Consider the following 20,518-nt stretch of genomic DNA (forward strand, 5'->3'; position numbering starts at 1 on the left):
CTCTGCCCCTTACCCATCTAAAACACCACTCATTTATCAGATTCCTGCTCAATATAGAATACTAGGCAGGCACTGCCAATCACTGTCAAGATAAAAACTATTTTCCAACAAAGATAGAGACACCTATATCACAGGGCTGGTCTGTCTGAAGGACAGTAGCTGATTGCAAAGACAGATGGAACTCTTGTATATTGGTAAAGTCAAATAGTGCTCATCGTTAGCTCTGAGCCATGACCAGGGTCATCCACTTGCTCGGAGTCCCTCTGCAGTGGCCTCTGGGAGAGGAAAGCATGGAGAACAGTTAGCTGACTTCTGGAGCTGAACAGAGGCAGCAGGCCAGAGGGGTCTGGCAGGTGCCACCTCGACCCCATTGGCTATGTAGCCTCACTCAGCACTGTGGGGGCCTCAGCCCCAGCCCCGCTTCCACTGTAAACACCGGCCATGGCATGATGGATGAGCCCTGCCTACCTGCCCATGGTAGCTCAGGGTCTTGGGGCTGCCAACTCTGAGCAGATTATGTTTCCATAGGCAAAACTCTCCGACCAAAAAGTACTGTTTTTTTCTAAGTTGGTGCATTTTTAATTCTGAAGCTGAAGGATGCTTTTCTCACTCTCCCAGAACTCAAAAATCAACTTGACATTTCTAAAATTACATTTTGAAGGCAATGAATCTACAAAATGTATCACAGCCCATGCCAGCTGGGGAAAAGTAAGAAAGGAGGAAATAGAAATGTTTCTGCCTCCCTCCCTTAAATGTGAATATTCTTTATATACTACTAACTGGGGGTAGGGGCGAGGAGATGTGCAGACCACTGCAAATGGCAGGAACGTTTTCCAGGAGCAGGTGCTCTCTGCATTTGTGAGGGTTCTGCTGCAATCTGGGTTCAGATGGGTTGAAATGAGGGAGAAGCAAGACTGGGTGTGAAGAGAGTGGGATACCTTTGTCTTCTTCATGTGGGTGGCTGAGGAGGACCCCGAGGTGGGCCCCCGAGGAAGCTCCCTGGCTGGGCAGCACATAGGCCACTTAAAAGAGAATCAGGCCGCAGCTGCTTCTTCTTACACTGGAGGGGTGGACGAGGGGCTTTGTGTGAGCCCAGATCAAAACACGCCTATCAAGAGGGATCAAGAGCCCAGCCAAGTGGATTGCAGATGGAAAAGGGAATTGAGTCTCTTTATTTTAAACACAAATGTAAAGAAAATTCAAGGAGAAAAGGCCCCCATGTGCAATTCTCTCCTCTTACTTGGAGCAAAGCTGTCCAACTACACAATCCTTTCCCCTTCATGCAGAGATCAACTTTAAAATTGCAACCTGCTAGTATTTAAAGTGATCCATTCAACAGAGAAGAAGCCACCCCCGCCCCCACCAGGCTTCGTGGGCCTCCAGTCTGGGTGGAGCAAGTCAGCCTGCTGCTTCAGCTCCTTACTGTGGGTTTCCACGGCTGCAAACAAAATGTGACTCAGGATGAAACTATGAGTCCTTAATCCACATTCCACACAGGGCAGCTCCATTCAGCAATCATTAATCCAGTGCTTACAAGATGACTCCATGGTGCTAAGTACTGGGGAGACAGATGTGGGGACATGGAGACCCTGTTCTCTGCGGTTGCAACATCTAGTGGTGGGCTGAATGCATTCAGCGCAGGCCTGGGGGGCCACAGTCCTTGTCTCCATCCCCCACACTGTCTTGTAGAAAGTGGGGGCTATTGCTGTGTTCAGGGCCTTCCTTTAGTGTAGACAGTGGGGAGCTGGGAGCCTGGTGCTCCTGTGTGTGTTTCGTAAGTGCCCCAGAGACATCCTTTCAGAACCGGGATGGAGGTCCTAGGAGAACCGAACCCCTCATAGGTTCACTGAGCACACAGAGTGAGAACTGGGTGACTTCCCCAGAGCATGTGGCCTCTCACTTAGCACATCAATGACACGGGGAGTTGGGGGGGTGACACAGGTGCCACCTCTGGGGTGTCTAATCCTGGTGGAATGTCTGAGCCACTTACGTGTCCATGTGTAAAGCTGGCTCCATTCCTGCCAGAGCCAGTAAAACCCATGTCCTCCTCGGCCTGCCACATGTGAGGGAGGCATGGGGTAATGTCAGCAGCTTCATGCAGACGGGACCCATGCTCTCCCTTGTCCCTTTCAATCTTCACCCACTCTCACACCTCCCCTCTGCGTCCCCACAACAGACTCTATTAACTTGACTCTGTGTCAAATATCTTTTCCATTTAATTTTTTTTTTTTAAAAAAGCAAAACAAAGTCCATATCACAAGAGGCTCCAGAGATACATGCTTTTGAATTCCAGCCAGGGGAAGGACAGAAGGAGACACCAGTATCTGCAGGTATGGCTGCTTTCCAGAGAAAGGTTCGTGCAGCAGAGACAAGTCCACTTCTCCTCCCTGTGCAGACACACAGCCCACCGAGCAAGGCTGGGGCACAGTGTCTTTGGTTGGCTGGAGCTTCGTCCAGAGTTCCCTGGAAGGGGGCTTGACGGAGTCAGGGGGTACAGAGGAGGCGTTCAACTCTGTTAGCCCCCTGCTGTCTCTGAGGTTGTAGGACATGTTATTCAAACCTAACACAAAGTAGGTTTACGTTTTGAAGTCACAGCAGCCCAGTGACTCATCAGCAGTCAAGACGCGGATGTCGGCAGGAGAGCGGCTGGTCTGGAAACCACTCTTAGACAATTCTGTATTGTTTAGATAGAGAACACGCTAAACCCTTTAAACCCTTTATACCAAATAAGAGTAAATGATATACCAATATAAACAGGGCCTTTGACCCTTGCGTTTATTAAAATGGCACGGAAATATTAAAACAGCACACTGGTGGCTCCACACGCCTGTGCACAGCCGGGCTGTCAGCGGGGCGGCAGGGGGCTCCCTCCCAAAGGCTGCAGATTCATGCATTGAGTAATTCATGTTCTTTATCGGTTTTCCCCACAGCGTCAGGATTTGATAATGGGTCAAGGTCGGCGAAGAGGCTGAACCAGGCAGTCAGGTCCGAGGCAGCCTTGGCAGGCTCTGGAGAGAGAAGAGGAGGGGAAAAAAAAATGAGCACCCTCACCTTCCAAACGCCCACCTCCGCCGTGCTGAGACGGTGGGGTGGTTTCCCCGGAAAGGCAACAAGGAAACAGGGAACGCACTCTGACAGACAGAGCCCACAGCATCCCGTCTCAAAAACTAGCACGGGAAGCCCAGGCCCCTTGTTGGTTGGCTGGGTAACATTTCAAAACCATCACCTAAAGCTCAGTGGAGGAAGCTCTGTGTTCACCCCACCTGCGTCCCAGCCACCTGATGGCGACAGCCCACTGAATGGCCTAAAACCTCAGACCTGCCAGTTCACCACAGGCAGGCAACCCTATACTTTTCTCAAAAACCAGATCGAATGGCTAAGGAAGCTTTTCAAATCTACTGGGTCAAGAGAAATACTGTGGACACTCTTTCCAGACTTTGACGCACCAGGCCCAGAAGGGGGTTACCACCTCATCTGGTTCTCTGTTCTCAGGGTTGCTGCCTTCGTCAGCCTCTCCCATCAGAGGAAGGAGGCCCTTGTCAGGCCTTCCCCATCCCCAAGGGGCTCTAAATGCTGACATCTTCAGCTTTTAGTCTCACTGGAGCACTCCCTTCAGCTGTTCCTTCACCAAACCCCCGCCCTGACTTTCTGAGCACCACGATTAGAGAGTCAAATTATTTTCCAGATGAGAACATTTTCAAAAGAGCATCTAATGCAAATGATTTCTAAATAAGTCGGGGGTTCGTCTTTATATAAATCATTCCACATGAGACTCTTAAGTTCATCGGCTTGGATGGCCCATGCTTTTTCCCTTCTGCAATAGGTGTGAGTATCAAAAGCATGAAGAAAGGTTCTTTGACAGGTTATCCTTTTAGCTGAGAACTGCTGGGACACGCTTGCCATCTGGCTGAAAAAGGTTTCAAGATATATTGGTAGGATGGGCTGCTGAAAGTGGGCTAGAGGGAAGGGAAAGATGAGCTGGGACTATACTCACAACAATAGGTCCTCCATCTTTCACTAAAATGGCCCTCAACCATTAAGACTTCATACCAGTCACTTCATGCTGCTCCTTTCTCACCCCTCCCCCATTTTGTTCAAAATCTCTTGCAAATATATTACTTTATAATGAGATAATCAATGTTCTATTATAGAGATAAAATTACTGCAAGTGAGACTGGTTGGTAATGTGCAATTTATTATTAACTGAATTCCATGTGCACTTACTCCTCAAAACAGTTTATTTTGATGTGATAAAAGGAGACTTCAGAGAACTTAATATAGCTTGGGCCGGAGAGGGGGTTGGTGGGAGGGGAAAGAAGCTACTTTCAAAAAATGGAATATCTTAACTTTCTTTAGGAGAATTCTGTAGGAGGTCATACAAGGAGACTTCAGTGCAAAACTGATTTAGGAGGATTAGTCTATCTCTGCTCTTGATAAAGAATATCAAGATATCACCAATGCGAGTATGCAACATACTCACTTCCCCTTTCTCCTCACCTCCCAAAGGTCTTAGATGTCTTGGGATTGCAGATGTGGCCCTGCCATGAAAAGCCAGGGGGCTACTCTGGGGCAACCCTCACAACCCCCAGTCCTTCACTGTCAGAAAGCAGGTGCAACTACTTGCACAACATCTAAGGACATCACGGGGAGGTTTTTTGATGATAATAAAATGGACACTTCCTTTAATTTCCTGCGATGAACAAAGGGAAAGTGGGTGATGACCAACGCAACAAGACAGAGCTACAGATGGAAACATGGTCGTCAGTGGAGCGATGTTCTCTTTCAGGCCCTGTCTCATAAGACAGCAGATCTCATGAACTTGAAAGGCCTCGGACAACTAAGAAAACCGGGGTGCCTTATTTGGTAGTGGCGATGGCATTTTCAGAAAAAAGAGAGCAAATCTCAGTGGCCTTTTCTAGCCTATTTCTACCCAGTTCTGGGGAGCACACAGTCACATGGTGGTAGATATTTGATTCTTATATGGATTTGCTAAAGGAAATCATAAATTAGTATGCTAAGCTCGGAAAAGTCAAAGTGTAACGCCTAGGAACATTCAGCTCCACCCTTGTAGCCCCTGCTTTGAACCCTAGTGTTCATTTGGAAATCAGTAAAGAAATACTGGAAATAGTGTTAGGCTACTGGAAAGGAAGGGAGAATGTCATTTCAGGGGAATAAACACTTACTACTTTTCACTTCAGGGCTGTGGTCATTTAAACTGCTTGTCTTTGGTGCTGGCCATGGTCTCTAATGTTCAAAACCAGAAGTCATTAGATTGAGGGAACATCAGTCCCACGGACCCACCAGCTGCTGGGCACAGACATGGTTCTCAACCATGGTGGCCTCCAAAGAAAGGGAAGAGGGTAGAACAAGACTCTTCTCCCATGACATATTGTAGGGGAGGGGAGATATGTTTAGTCATGCCCAACTCAAAAGCATGGAAAACCAGTGGAAAGTTGGGGTTTTGAAAAGCAAATGAGAACTTGTTAAAGTTAAAGCATTTTTGCTTTTAGCTTTACGCCCTGTTTTCTTCACAAGTAACTTCATTTCACGGTTGCACCAAAGACCATCAATAGCCTTGCAATGAAATCAAGCGCCTTGGTTTCTGTAACAAGTAGGGGAAGCTTAGCAAAGAGAACAGCAGTAAATGTAGCAATAACCTAGTGAATTGCAGGCTTTCTCTACTTCCAGTATCATCCACTTTACTTATTTTCTACATGGTTAATTTAAGTTGGGAAGTTTAATTAATTCATATAAAGGTAGTCCAGTGGAAAGACACAAGAGAGAGCTCCCCTCAATTTTATGGCCTCTCCTTACAATGGCATTTAGCTCATATACCCCAACATCCAGCAATGCCCCGTATGCTCTGCCTGCTCCTAATGATTTAAGGGGCTGTTCATCTGGGGGGAAGCAAGCTGAACTCCCCAAGGTATTTACTGTCTGTGTGAGGATGTTTTCCCATGGCTCAAACTTTACTTAGAACTTCACGATATGCTTGTTTATATGTACGTTTTAATTCTGTGTAAGTTCTGTCTTCTCAATGAAACAAGGAGTTTTTCTTCGAAGTGTTCCAAAACACCTAATGTAACACAGGTACAGGTGTTTGTGGACGAAGCTGATTCTCACTGTCCAATGCAGACCCTCAGACACTTCTGTTGGGTTCATGGTGGTTAAAACCATACCCCTTGACTGGGGTGCTCAGGCAACAAGCTTGTTAGAGAAACACTTCTTTCTCTGGTAGGCCCTCGTGGGACATGGAAGAATTCAGCTGGGACAAGAAAGCTGCTCGGGATATACCACAAAAATGATAGGATTTAATGCCACTTATTCACCCTGTGGTTCTCAGACTTGTAATAAGGGACTTAATTATTGAATCATACTCTATCTATTCATTTGGATTTTTTGTCTCATCTCCTGGAGCTGTGAGCTCCCACAGGGCAGGGACCATGTATAGTTCATCTTTACATCCTTTAGTGCACTGTCTGGCATATGATGGGTGTTCAAATATATGATTACTGAATTAAGGTAAACTACTGACATTTTCTTTTGAACTGTGAAAAGCACACTTATAAAGGGTTATTCTAAGAGATGACAAAGCAGTGTCTGGCACACAATCAACGCTATAATACTCGCTGAATCATTTCATTTTAGGCAAGTGGCATACAAACCTCTTTATGAAGACTAACTAATGGCAAATGAAATAGGAGGCCTATCACCTATTTATTGAGTCTAAAATAATAAAAACGTAGAGGGTTTTTAAAAGTGTTGCTATTCATTGGAGAGGTACTTGACCATAATTCATAAACAATCAAAGGCACATATTTTGAGGGTACTTTCTGGGGTAATGGGAATGTTTTCACACCAGACTGTGGTGACGGGAACACAGTATAAATTTACCAGAGATCCTAAAATGTTCTCCTACGACAGGTACATTTTATGAGATATAAATTATAGTTCAATAAAGCAGTTTCTAAAACATAAACAGTGTTTGGTATAATCCAGAAATAACATAATCTGCCTGGTTCCTAGAAAATTGGCCCATGAGCATTTGCTCCTAAACCCAAATCATATAAAACAGTGCAAACAGTGGAAAGTTAAAGTTGTGGTTCCATTGTGTGCCAAATAAAGCTGGAAATGGTAGATTCTAACTGGATAAATTATACCCTTTCCCCCAATCCTCCCCTGAGACCAGGTATAGTTAAGACCCACTGTGCTTCATGGGGCCTTTGCAAGCTCCCCACGTCCCCCCTGCAATGGGACCTCAGTTCTCCTAGAGTGAGGATTCTAAAAATGTGGTGCTCATACAAGCAGCTAGGAGCTGGTTAGAAATGCCAAGGTCAAGGGCAAACCTGACCTATTGAATCAGAATCCTCAAGGGTAAAGCCGAGGGTACTATTTGAATAAACCCTCAGTGACTGTTACACAACTGGAAGTATGGGGAGCACTGCCTCAGATGGTCACCAAAGAGGCCGCCAGGGCCAGGATCAGGGTCATCTTGGTTGAGGCCAGAGCCAGGACAAGCAGTGAGGTCCACTCAGAAGACAGAAACACGGCGGGTTCTACAGTATAAGCACTTTGATCCTTCAACCTCTCTGAGTCCAGGGAAGCACACATTTCCAGAGAGAACCCAAGTTGACTCAGACAAAAGCCAGGCGAGGTGCATGTAGCCACCCCCTGTCTGATCTCTGTATGCTGATGTATTGGGAACTCAATGAGACTGTTTTCCCCTTTTCAAAAATATGTATGACATTCGTTTAAAAAAAAAATGGTTGCAGAGTAACAGAAAAGAGAGTAAGATTCAAAGCATTGTACTGCTCAGAGTATAAAGCAGAACACACTCCTAGAGGAGGCAGAGATACACCTCCATGTCAAAATGGAGCTCCTTTCCCTTTACATAGTGGATATATTTCTGAAAAGCTGTTAATCAATAAAATGTCTGTATATCAAGGCATATTTTAAAAGTACCAGAAATAACAGTCATATCTTCAAGCCTATCATTTAAGGCAGCACCTTTATAAAGAGAATACATGTTGTCTAGTTGGATTCATGTACAAATATGGGTTTTTTAAAGATTTATTTGTTTATGCATACAAGAGCTGGGGTAGAGGTTAGAGATGCATGGGGTGAGAGGACCCACCAGAGATAGAGTAGGGGACAGAACAGGCAGACTAACAAATACACTGCTGAGGGGAGCAGCGGGCGAGACAAGAAAGGGCTGCCAAGCCATGTGGGTTGCTCCCTGGTTGGCCCGGGATGGAACTCGTGCTGCAGAGGCTGCAGATTGCTTCATAGTGTGATGCTTAACCCCTTGCGCCACCAGGGAGGCCCTAAATATGAGTTTTGAATAATGCTCACCTAAACACATGTGTCATACAAGTGACATCGAGAATTCATGGATATGGGACTTCTCTGTGGTGGAGGACATGACGGAGGAGGAGTTAAGACACCCCCTCTTCGGGAACTAAATGATGGGGACCATCTCCCTCAGAATTTTCACAAAGACACAAGGCATTATTCCCCTGTTCCACTGCATGAAGCAGAAACAAGAGCCAGTCTGCCGAATCACATTCTCTGCTCAGAGCAGTTAATAAACACCAGTCTGACAATTTTGACTACATGTGCATGAGGGGAGAAAATGGTATGGCTGTGACATCAGCTATAAAAATATTTTAAAAGAGCAAATACTAAGCTAAGCTGCGATTTTAACCTCACTCGCATCACTTGGGGAATTATTGAGGGGAGGGTGCAATGAGGGTAATTACGGATAAGATGCCAAGCCAGATTTCAAATGTCTTGGCTGCTGTCAGGAAAAAATGCTATTTAAAGAGAACTTAGTGTTGCTAATATTTCTGTAATTGCCATCAACTCTTTTCTAGTTGATGTTAGTTGGCTGAGGCGTTTTGAACATGAAGGTGTGGTTGGAAAGATGTCTCCCATCCCAGAGTAATTGTGTCAGGAGGGGGGTGTGCAAGGGCGAGGCGGGAGAGCACTCTCGGCTCTGTGAACAAAACGACTATCCTCGCTCTCAGTTCCTTTGATATGTCAACTGTGCTACCCATTTGCAGGAAACACATATAAAACTTTATTGGAGCAATCCTGCTCCCTTTACTTACATAAGGGAAAATATAAATCAGCCAGAAATAACACTGGCCAGCAAGAGCAGCAAGTGAAGCCAAAATAACACCCTCCAGAGCAGCACTTTACCGTGAGTGCAATTTCACTAGCTGGGAGAGCCACAGCTGCGCAGAGTTGATGCTCTCAAGCTGGGGAGCTCTGGGGTCAGGCTGGATGTGAAGGAAAGGCGGGTGGCCATAGCCACAGTCCTGCCATCTCCTCTACACTACCTGAGCCCTAGGTTTCCATACCTACAAAGTGGATAAAAATTCCTGCCTCACTGGCTTGCTGCATGGGTAACATGGGCTCTTGGAAGTGAAACCACATCATGTGGCAACTAGAGTGTATGTTCTCCATAAATCTAAGCTGAATCTGAAGTTTTGTATTGCACAGCACACACGAGGGCCGACCTTGGTGCATGTCACCCAAATGGGTACATCTTAGGGTATGTCTTAGGATTGTTTTCTTTCAATCTAGTGATTCACTGTCAGTTGCTTTCTCCCTCTTTTGTCTGCCATCCACCCATCCACCCATCCACCCATCCATCCATCCAGCACTTCTTTTTTTTTTAAACACTCAATGTATTCCAGGCACAGAAAATAAGATGGTGAGCAACATATGTATGGACCCTGCCCATGACACCCTAAAGCAATAGGAAGGATATTTAAATAAATTTTACAATCAGGTGAGCTAAGAGGAAAGATTGAGGGTAGAAAGGGAAGGGAGAGTAGAAACACCTAACACTGATGGCTAGTGGGAGGGAGAGTCAAGGAAGGTTCCCTGGATAAAAGGACACTGAAGTGAGAATCTGGAGGGCAAGAAGTTAGCCAGCTCCAGCAAGCATTATGGGTGGGTGGCATGGTCTTCAGGGAGGGGAGAGCACATGCCAAGGCCCAGTGGTGTGGCAAACTGGGCTTGCTCAAGTTAGACATGGCAGGAGTCCAGCTTACTGACATAATACATGGTCTCTGGAAGAACAATGTCATTAAGTCATGCTCTGTGAGGGTGTGGGTGGGCAGTGACGACATTAGGGTCCTAAAGGACTTTGTGAGACAAGCTGGGAAATTCAAACTTTGTTGAAGTGCTGGCTAAGCCTCAACAACGTGGCAAGTCATACACCTTTCTGAGATTCCTTGGTTTCCCCATCTGTAAAGTGAGGGTGGAGTAGTGGCTCCTAGGGACTAATGGAGGCACTTAAACCCTGCAGCTATTTCAGACCCAAAGATGCTCTTCAGTAGGCTCTGAGTGAGCTGCTTCTTTGATGAAACAAGTAATTCCATCATTTCATGCTGAGGTCTCCGCTCTGTGTTCCAATTATCTTTAAATACACACTACAGTGTACTTATTATTCTATTTGAGTCCAGGAAAGAGCAGTTACCTGGAGCCAGGCTAAGCTAGGAATGACAAGAGGTAGTTTCTGGTGGAGCAAAGGTGACTTTGAGAGAACCTAAAGCTTCATATTACATTCGCTTTAAGTGGAAGCCACCCAAGAGCATCTTGGAATGGGTGAAATAAAAGATGATCCAGAAGGAACATGGGGCTGCATGCTTCTGAGAATCTAGAACAAGACTCCTGACTCTGGCTTGCAGAATCCTAACTTAAAGATGCCCTGGTGCATTTACAGTGAGCAGATTGTAATCTCTTCAGTATTAATATCCATTCCTTAATTAAATTTTGGACACTACTGGAGGAGTAAAAGAATGTCAAATATGAGCCCCATCAGCCTTGCCTAGTTTCTACCTCCGGCAGCTTCTCCGGCTGGCTCTCTTCCTACTTACTTTAAGAGGCCTCAGGAAGGTACAATTTTCTCATCACTGTATGACACAGGAAACTCCAGCCCCTATCATGCTGGTAACTTCAGAAACTCTTAGAAATCCCAGCTAAAATTAACTACTTCAAATTTTCAGCACAACTTGATCCTACATGTAAGATCCTTTGTTTTGCTCTCTGAGAGTTTGAAGTAGGAGGGGAAGGAAGATGTAATTGTTCCCTTACTAAATCCCTTTTCCTTTCCATCACCCAAGAGTACTGAAGAAGAGAATGAGAAGCCAATAAAGAGAGGGAGGAGGTCAAAGGAGAACTGGCAGATGAAGAGGAGCGAAGACAGAAAAGACAGAGGAGGAAGAAGGAGCAGAGTGGAATGTACCATGCATGGAAGGGCACAGAGGTCACTGAGGCTACACCTGGAGCACTCTTCCTCAGTCTTCTTGACATCCTGACCCTGAGGACACAGCCCCAGCAGGCCCTGCATGGACAGTGGGAGCAGTGAGACTAGACAGGTGTGCACTCTGGTAACCCGCGGATGATGCCAGCACAGGTAAGGATTTCGTAGAGAGCTTCCATGTCAATGTTCTATCCTGGAACATTCATCCAATTTTTGTGGTGAACATGGTTTTGTCTCTCCACACACACATTCTTCCTTCAGGAGCACCTGGTATGCCTATCCTGGTGTGAACCCAGAATGTCCAGGGTCAGCTCATCACTCCAAGTCCTGCTCCTCCTGGATCACCCAAGGAGAGGCCTGAAAAGACCTTTGCCATCAAAAACACGCCACCAGCCTCCCTGGTGGCGCAGGCGGTTGAGCGCTGCACTGTGTTTGATCACGTGTTTGATCCCAGCCGGCCAGCGAGAATCCCACATGGCGAAGCAGACCTCTCCTGTCTTGCCCGCTGCTCGCCTCAGCAATGTACTTCATCAGTCTGCCTGTTCTGTTCCCCGGTCTGTCTCTGGTGAATCTTCTCACCCTCCTGTGCATCTGGGCTGTACCCCAGTTCTTGTATAAAAATAAATAAATCTTTAAAAAAAACCCAAAAAACAAAACATGGCACCAAGAGGCAACAGAACACAAGGGTTAAAGGCACAGATTATGAGTCAGATGCTTTGGACTCAAAATCCTGCCTCCTCCCCAATGCTGGTCAGATCACTTAGCCACTCTGTCCCTTTGTTTCCTGGGCTGAAAAATGGAAATGATAACACTCCCTGCCTGGGAAGTGCAGGGCACATAGCATGCGCCATGTTGAGCATGGTTACTGCAGCTTTTCCAGTGACAAATGGCACCTTCACAGGATGGCACAATTTTAGATCTCAGCATCTCTGAAGTGGGGGTTAACTTGGGGACAAAATGGCATGTGGAAAGGTGGGAGGACTTGGTGGAGGGACTGATTCATTGAGTCCAACTGCTGACTTAATAGACAGGAGTCATAGGCTCAGGGGAGTGTTAGAAGATGAGAAGGGAGTTTGTAGACTAGAAGACTAGAACCTGGGCTCTCAGCGCTCTGCAACTATGGGTGTGACTAAGCCAAATACTACGCAGCCTTTCCACTCCATATTTAGTTCACTACTTACTAACGTGGTTTACTAATTTAGTTTTTGAGATGGTCTGATTAATCAGGGGCACAATTTCAAGGTGACAAAAGTTGAAGTTATTTAGATGCTTTTGCAATTCATGTAGATAGAGATGGACTCTTCTGGACAAGGAAGGAAGTAGGAAAAACATCTACTGCCAATATTCATCTCCTCGTCTTCTAGAGGGAGGTGAGGACAAAGGCACAGAATGTGTTTGCTTGGGTAAAATGATCCATTATAGAAGCAGGCAGCAGCCCTTTATTTGTCTCATGTATGTTCTGGGGGTTCCCTGAATCAGGGGGCAGCAGCAGGGGTGGTGTGCTTGCTAGGAATGTGTAGGTGTGATAGAAGCTGAATGGGCTGTTCCTTCTTGTAAACACTAAGGTTTGACTTCTTTCCTGTTATTTTCAATTCCATAGATATTCAATCTGTAGCTTTTGGTATTCAAGGGAAGAAGGATAACTCAGAGATTACAAAATAATTTCTCTAATATTGATTTTCCCAGTAGAGGAAAGGATACTTTCAGCAGCCTGAATGATGTTTTTAAATAGTAAATCAGATCATGACCACTCTTGTTCTCAGATGCTCTGATGGTTCCTCATTTCTCATTGGTGGAAAAAAGGCTCAATTTCTTCCAATGTCTATGAGGCCTCTCCCCCTCACTCAGTAGACTCTAACTACAATGCTTTCCCTGAAGACTCTCCACTGCTCCATGCATGCCCCCACTTTCGGCATCAGCACACAGGTTCCCCCTCCAGATCTCCATGTGGCTCATTTTCTTATCTCCTGCAAGTCTTTGCTCTAGTCTTATTTTCTCAGTATGATTCTGTCTTCTTCTGCAGCCTGGCATATCCTGCGTCCCTTCCACATTCTCTGTCCATGCTTTTTCCTTTTTTCTGTGACATGGATGACTTTTAACCAACCTTGTGATTTGCTTCTTTGTTATATTTTTGTTCAGCATCTCCTCTCCATTAGAATGTGAGTTTCAGAAAGGCAGAAGTCTTGTCTGTTTTGTTCTCAGATGAATCTCCAGTGTGTGGCATCCAGAACCACCCAATAAATACTTGTTGAATGAACGTGAAACTTGCTAGAGTGCTAGGATGGTGGCCATCACCAGCAGGACTTTGTTTGCCTGAGAAACAAATGGCCTCCTTTTGCAGTGCCTTTTTTTCTTTCCAAGCACTAGTATGGGCACACATGTCTCTCTTGCTGTTAGAACATCTCCTGCTTTGGTTTTGTGCCTTTTCCAAGGACTTGAAGTGCAAACTTGGTGGTCATGTTCTTGGCACAGCTCTCGGCCCTAGCTCCTGGCCTAGTGAACACTGGTCTCAACCTTCTCACTTTGCCTGCTTAGGACGAGCTCTGACATCCGGGCTGTCAGTGTGTGAGCAAATGACACCCAGTCAGCCCAACTAAGTGGCAGCAATGCCACCAAGATTCCTTGGCAGCAGCAAGAGGCCCTGTGTCTCCAAAACTGGGGCTCGGCAGGGTGCATGCTGCAGCTCTGCTGCAGGATGTCCAGCAGCCCTGAGATCTGGGTTGTGGCTCCTGGTTCGGCCCCAGCTCTCCCACGCTTGTTAGCACCTCCACTGCAGGTGGGTGGGGTGAAACTCAAGTCATTGGCAGCATCGCTCATCTGGAGCTCCAGCAAAAGAGATGGTGAAACCCAGGGGTGAAACTCAGGGCACAGAAGTATTTTTGGATTTCATTTATCGCTCCTAACTCTAACTCCCCATAAAAGTAAATGAGATGACTACAAAACAGGACTCGAAAAAGCAGATAAGAGGAAATCACTTATTTCATAGAAAAAAAAAAAAAACCAAACCAAAAAACAACAGGGAAGACTTTTTTCTGTCTTGCCCACCAGCTCTTGCCGAGTCCATGATCTCATCTCCAAAGACCCGAGGTTTTAATAGCCCATAATTACTTAACCACTGCAGCTCAGCCGTTTGTTCTCAGCTTTATGTGCCAGATAAACATGTTGTTTATTAAAAAGATAGACTAAATTCGTAGCAAAACCAAAATAATTTGAGAATTTCTTAGTAGTGATACCTGTCTTACAATTAAAGCAACCTGAGAGGCGGAAGAGTGTTGACATACTGGAACACGGCTTCCTTCCTGACGGCTGTTTGTTCAGACACTCAGACTTTAACTTTCACCTGAGTTTTGGTTTCTGCACGCTCACCGATGGGCTCCCTATACCAGAGATTCCCAACCAAGCTGACGAGCTCAGCACCCTACATCCTACACATTTCGATGACCGCTGAAGATCATGGTGAAACTACTTCTGCCATGACTGTTGGGTCACGGGTTTTAGGCAGAACAGGAGCAGCAGAGCGAGGGGAGCAGGATAGGGTGGGTCAGGCTGGGGAGGAGGTAAGAGCAACTTGGTGGGAGAAGAGTTACGAAGCCCAGAACAAAGAAAGGGGGCACGTTTATGGGACCCCAGAGAACTTCGCAGTGTGAGCATATAGAAGGAAACAGCCAGGGCAGAGCAGAGCAGGGCAAGCCAGGCCAACAGGGCCACGACTGTGAAGGCAACCTGACCCTCTCCTGTGTATCATGAAGGGTCTACCAAGAAAGACAGAGCCTCTAATCTTCCATTCATAGGAAATACTCACAAGGGGAGAAAATTATGTGAAGGAATAGAGTTTAAATAAACAGCAACAGACCTTAAAGCTGAAATGTGATTCTGAGATGGAGGAGTGTAGGGGGGCAGGGAGAGGAAGGATTAGAGTCAAAATAAGGGGAGAGGTGCAATTGTATGGGGAATATAACCAAATGAAAATGCATACATTGTGCAAAAATGAAAAATGATGTAAGAATTATATAAAATAAAATATTAAAAAAATCATATCTAAAAGTAAAATACAAAGGAAAACAACAAGAAAGGTCTTAAAATAACAGAATACTGAAAATACAAGGAAGAAATGGGGACTATAACCTAACTGAAAATGCATACATTGTGCAAAAATGAAAAATGATGCAAAAAATATATAAAATCAAAAAATAATAAATAAATAAATAAAAGAATAAAGACATTCTCTTACATAAAAAAAAAAAAGAAATAGCCCTAGGGATTAAAAAAAAAACAAGGTGAACCAACAGAAAACCCCATTTTAATTTCCATAGCACATACCTTGGAGCGAGGCCTGTAAGTCTTTCATATTTTGGTCTAGAAGCTGTGAAGGGAGGAATCCCGAGCCCATGTGGGGTTTGGGGTCTGATTCTCCTGGGGACCCGGTGGGTGCTGGCTCCTTTAGCCGACCGTCACCAAACACAGCAGCCCACTCTTTGCTGAACTCGCCCTCTTCCAGGGAGGAAGCGTTGAAGATTTCATTCAGCAGCAGCAGGTCATCTTTGTCAGCACCTTCAGGGTCCGGAGTCCCTGTCATTGGGCCGAGGCAAGCTGATCGATTTAACAGAACACAAACACATCACCACCAGGGGAATCAGTCTCTGGAAATAAATGCAGTGGGGACAGGGATGGGGTTAGACGTCCCTAGGGATTAGATACCCTAGGCATGGCTGGATTTCAGGAAAAGTTCATCAAAGTAGAAATTAATTCCATTACAACATCCCTTAAAAATCTCAGAATTGGGCCTCCCTGGTGGTGCAGTGGGTTGAGTGCCATGCTGTGAAGCTGTCTGCAGCCTCTGCAGCACTGGTTTGATTCCCGGCCGGCCAGGGAGAACTCTACATGGCGCGGAAGACCTCTCCTGTCTTGCCTGCTGCTCCCCTCAGCAGTGTCTTCGGGCCGTTTTCCTGTTCTGCTCCCTGCTCTGTCTCTGGTGAATTCTCTCACCCTCCCATGCCTCTGATTGTACCCCAGTTCTTGCATAAATAAATAAATCTTAAAAAAATCTCAATTAAATTTCTCATCCTATTCTTCCTCATCCTCTTTCCTTCAAAGCAAGTCTAGTTTCTGAGCATCACTGGAAACATATTTGAATGGCTGCCACAAAATCTCTGGGCTTTGGTTTTTCCTTAACATAAAAGCAAATTTACCCAAATATCTCTCAGATATGAAACAAAGCCAGGGCTAAAAGTATATTGGAGATCTTTGTCCCTTACTAGTGTAGCTTCCTGAACCTTCCCACACAAGCCCTAAACTCACAGGCAGCACACCGTGTGGCAGCCTACCCGTGTGTCCGGATGGGGGTGTGGAGAGAACCCACGCCTCGCCCTGACTGGTCCATGCAGGGAGAGGGGGCAGAGGATGGCAGCAATCCCGACAATGGCCAAGGAAGGCGTCCTTGCCTTGTGATATGCAACAGTTGTGTCGCAGCAAAGAAAAGGTCAAAGAAATATAGGAATATGGCAAATCACTGAGTCTTCAAAGGATGAGCTGCTAGATCAGAGAGAGAGCCCAGAAGGGCTGGAATGAGCACAGGGCTGGGGGTGGGGGACAGGACAATCCCTTACCTAATGTGTGACTTCAGCAAGATCTTACCCCATATGAACCTCTTTTATTCCATCCATGAAGTTTTAATTTAAAATTGTCCATTTCAACTGATCACAAAAATCTACAAAGAGCTGATGAGACTCAGCACAAACAAAGAAAATAATCCAGTCAAAAAATGGGCAGAAGACCTAAAAAGAAACTTCTCTGAGAGGAAATGCAAATGGCCAACAGGCATATGAAAAAATGTTCAACATCACTTGTCATCAGGGAAATGCAAATCAAAACTACCATGAGATACCATCTCACACCAGTGAGAATGGCACATATTAAAAAAACTAGCAACAACAAATGTTGGCGAGGGTGTGGAGAAAAAGGAACTCTCCTGCACTGCTGGTGGGAGTGCAAACTGGTCCAACCACTACGGAGAGCTGTGTGGAGATTTCTTGACCTACTAAACATAGAGCTTCCATATGATCCAGCAATTCCACTCCTAGGTATTTACCCAAAAGACACAGAAACATCATTTCCAAAGAGCACCTGCACCCCTATGTTTATAGCAGCACAATTTACAATAGCTAAGCTTTGGAAACAACCCAAATGCCCAAAAATAGATGACTGGATCAAGAAGATGTGGTACATATACACCATGGAATATTACTCAGCATTCAAAAAAAGATAAACACATGCAATTTGCAGCAACATGGATGGCGCTGGAAGGGATCATGCTCAGCGAAATAAGCCAGAAAGAAAAAGAAAAATACCGGATGGTCTCACTCATAGCAGGGATCTAGAAAACTTAAATAAGGGACCAGGAAAAAGAATAACTATAAGAAAGTAAAAATCAAAATCAACTAACAACTATGAACCAGAGACATTCTATGGGGGGTGGGGGGTGGGGAGGAGAGGGACTGGGGTCAAAATAAGGGGGTTGTAATTGTATGGGGAATATAAAAATAAAATATATATTAAAAAAATTGTCCATTTCAGAAAACCAAAAGAAATATAACTTAAACCTTATTTCCTGTCCAAAGGAAGACTTGAAAAGAAGAGATTCATTCTTACAATCTGAACACTGACAAACTCGTGAATAGTGAGCACAAGTAGGTTGGGGGCTACGATCAGAATTCATGTGACCAGGCCTTTTGTTGAGTCGTCTACATACTCTGAGAACCAAGAACTGATGGTTTTATTAACTGGCTTTGTTGGCTTGTCTAATTTCTACTTGGAAGATGCAAACATTTTTGTTGAAAGTCAATAAAAGGAATAATTCTGACATATTTTCTCTGAGCTGTACTGCAGTTCTGATACTGTCTTATCAAGTGAGACTAGTAGATTTTCTTCAAATATATAAGGTAGTAAGTAAAAGGTTTTTTTTTTTTTAATAAAGTTTACCTCTGTCACCTTTATTGGATCTATTTTAAACCACATTTTTTTTTTTATAAAGATCTACAGACTAAGGGGATTTTTGATGTGCTGAGCAGACCAGCTACAAATTAGGGAGGGAGAGAGGAGTACAGTCACTTATATCACTGTGGTTTAAAAATAGTGGCAACTATCACTTTGATCTGACAGCTCTAATTTAAACATTCATATGTTTATGTTATCACAGAAATATTCACCAAGACATAGCCTGTAGGTGTGATAGGGAGAAGATGGGGGAAGCATTTTATTAAGCAGCCTTCTGAGACAGTTCTACACATTGAGGTAGTTCTGGAACTGCAAGGCCTGTGAGGGGAAGTCAGGATAAGAAGGGTTAGATGTCCCAGCCCTGTGTAGGAAATAACCTTGTCTGTAACAGGGTGTGTCATAAACACACTTCTATGTATCCTCCTTCTCTATCTCTCTCAGCATCACCCTTTTTACATATATTAACTTCACAAGTCTCTGTGCTTCCTACTTTCAGTTGGGACTGGAATGCCCAAACCTCTTCTGATGGTTTCCTTTCTGATCAGATTGAAACCAGATGCTTACTGAAGCAAACCCATTTTATCAAACCCACTCAAATGTATGGGTAGACCCTGAAGGAACAGATGATTTTAAAGAGCTTTGGGAATCAACTGTGTTCCTTCTGAAATCACTGCACAGCCTTCTACTAAGTCCAACCAGAGGGAGCCTGCATTGCTTTAATCTAGATGTTAATCCAGGCAAGGTCATGACTACCATGAGCAACAACAAATGACGAACAATTGAGCCTTCCAAAAATAGCCAGAGCCTGTGACAGCTTTATTTTTCACTTTTTTCATTTTGGTTTGTTTTTACTCTTTAGGTTTTGTGCAATGGCACTTAGAGTGGAATTCTTTGGATTATGTCAATTTAGCATCCCTTCTTTCCCCTTCTTCAGGTTTCCCGTTGGGGAAACACTTCTCATGACCCCTCACCTGAGGGATCTAGTGGTCCGGACCTTCATTTCTCAAGCCATGGTGACTGCTCAGAGAAGGCACACGCTGCAGACTTCCCTGAGTTTGTTATATGGAAGTGAAAGGAGGAAGGTCTCTCCTTTTTGGGGGTTTCAAGTTCTAAAGATGCAGGTTTGAGGTTTCCAATGATAACAAAACCAAGAAATAGGGGAACCAGTGTGAAGAGTTGGAAAGAGAATTCTGATATCAGGATCTAGCCCCTGGGTCTAGCTTGCCCTGAAACAATCCATTTCACTGTGCATCCCCAGTTCCACAGGCCAAGACCCAATTCATGCTTTTCTATTTCTTTTGTAAAAAAGTTAAGCCTATACTCTCTACAGAAGGATTTCTATCACTTGCAACCAAAAGACTCATGATGAATATTATGAGCTAACAAACTCAGTGACAGAAATGAGAAAAGGACCTGTGGTAGGGATGATACTGCTCTGAATAGAGGTTCAGTCTGATGTCTTCCACTGAATTTGACCTATTAATGTTCTGTTTATTTAACAATTAAAGCAGGCCTACACAGTGAACAGTTTCTCTTTTAGGAGAACTTATTACTGAGCTGAAAGCAATGAAACTGGCACTGACTTGAACCAGAAAACAGGGAAACCTCCCAATTATTGCCCTGATAATTAAGATGCCTGAAATTACTATACATAACTTGTAAGAAAAACTTAATTACAAGTAGAAAGGGAAAGGTTTAGGTCGGTAACCAGGCATGTCAAGACTTGAGAAATAGCACTAGTCAGTTGGTTCTTAAGAATCATGCTATCATTTTCTCTGGAAATAATTCAACGCAACTGCAAGAAAATGGGAGACACACACACACACACACACACACACACACACACACAGAGAGAGAGAGAGAGAGAGAGAGAGAGAGAGAGAGAGATGATAAGCCCTTTGCCAGAAGCCCTGGGAAGAGCTCCACCACAGAAGTCAGGATTTCTGCCCATGTTGATGAGCAGGTATTACCCCTAGGTTATGTCACCTCATCCTGCTTCTACCTAAAAGGATTAACAAAGGTGGTGAAGCTTTCAGGTGCCAAACCCACAGATATTACTCTGAGCCCCCTTTCATGTCTTACAGGCACCCAAAGTCTCCAAGTTTGCTTTCACATCAGATAAACCAACCACAGACATTACTACAAAAATAAAGGCCAACAGACATGACGTACTTGAATTCTCACCACTCTGCCTTTAACTCTCTGACCCTTCATGCGTTCCCTCTGCCTTTCTAAGCTCAGCTCTCTATG

At 44.8% G+C, this 20,518-nt stretch overlaps 1 protein-coding gene across 6 annotated transcripts in view; it reads right to left on the reverse strand.

The window, feature by feature from the left end:
• Positions 1–2,886: 2,886 nt before the first annotated feature.
• ICA1 (islet cell autoantigen 1) overlaps positions 2,887–20,518 on the reverse strand; it is a gene marked incomplete at both ends in the record, with an annotated part of 124,573 nt that continues 106,941 nt past the window's right edge. For 5 of the 6 annotated variants that reach the window (XM_084230923.1, XM_084230921.1, XM_084230924.1 and 2 more), the window contains 2 exons: positions 2,887–3,008; positions 15,596–15,865. In XM_084230923.1, the coding sequence (XP_084087049.1) occupies positions 2,887–3,008; positions 15,596–15,865 (392 nt within the window). Of the gene's footprint in view, positions 3,009–5,186; positions 5,243–15,591; positions 15,866–20,518 lie in introns of all 6 variants that reach the window. The other variant, XM_084230925.1, reaches the window with a different exon arrangement.

This window comes from Talpa europaea (assembly GCF_964194135.1).
Source record: "Talpa europaea genome assembly, chromosome: 3".
NCBI classification, from domain to species: domain Eukaryota; kingdom Metazoa; phylum Chordata; class Mammalia; order Eulipotyphla; family Talpidae; genus Talpa; species Talpa europaea.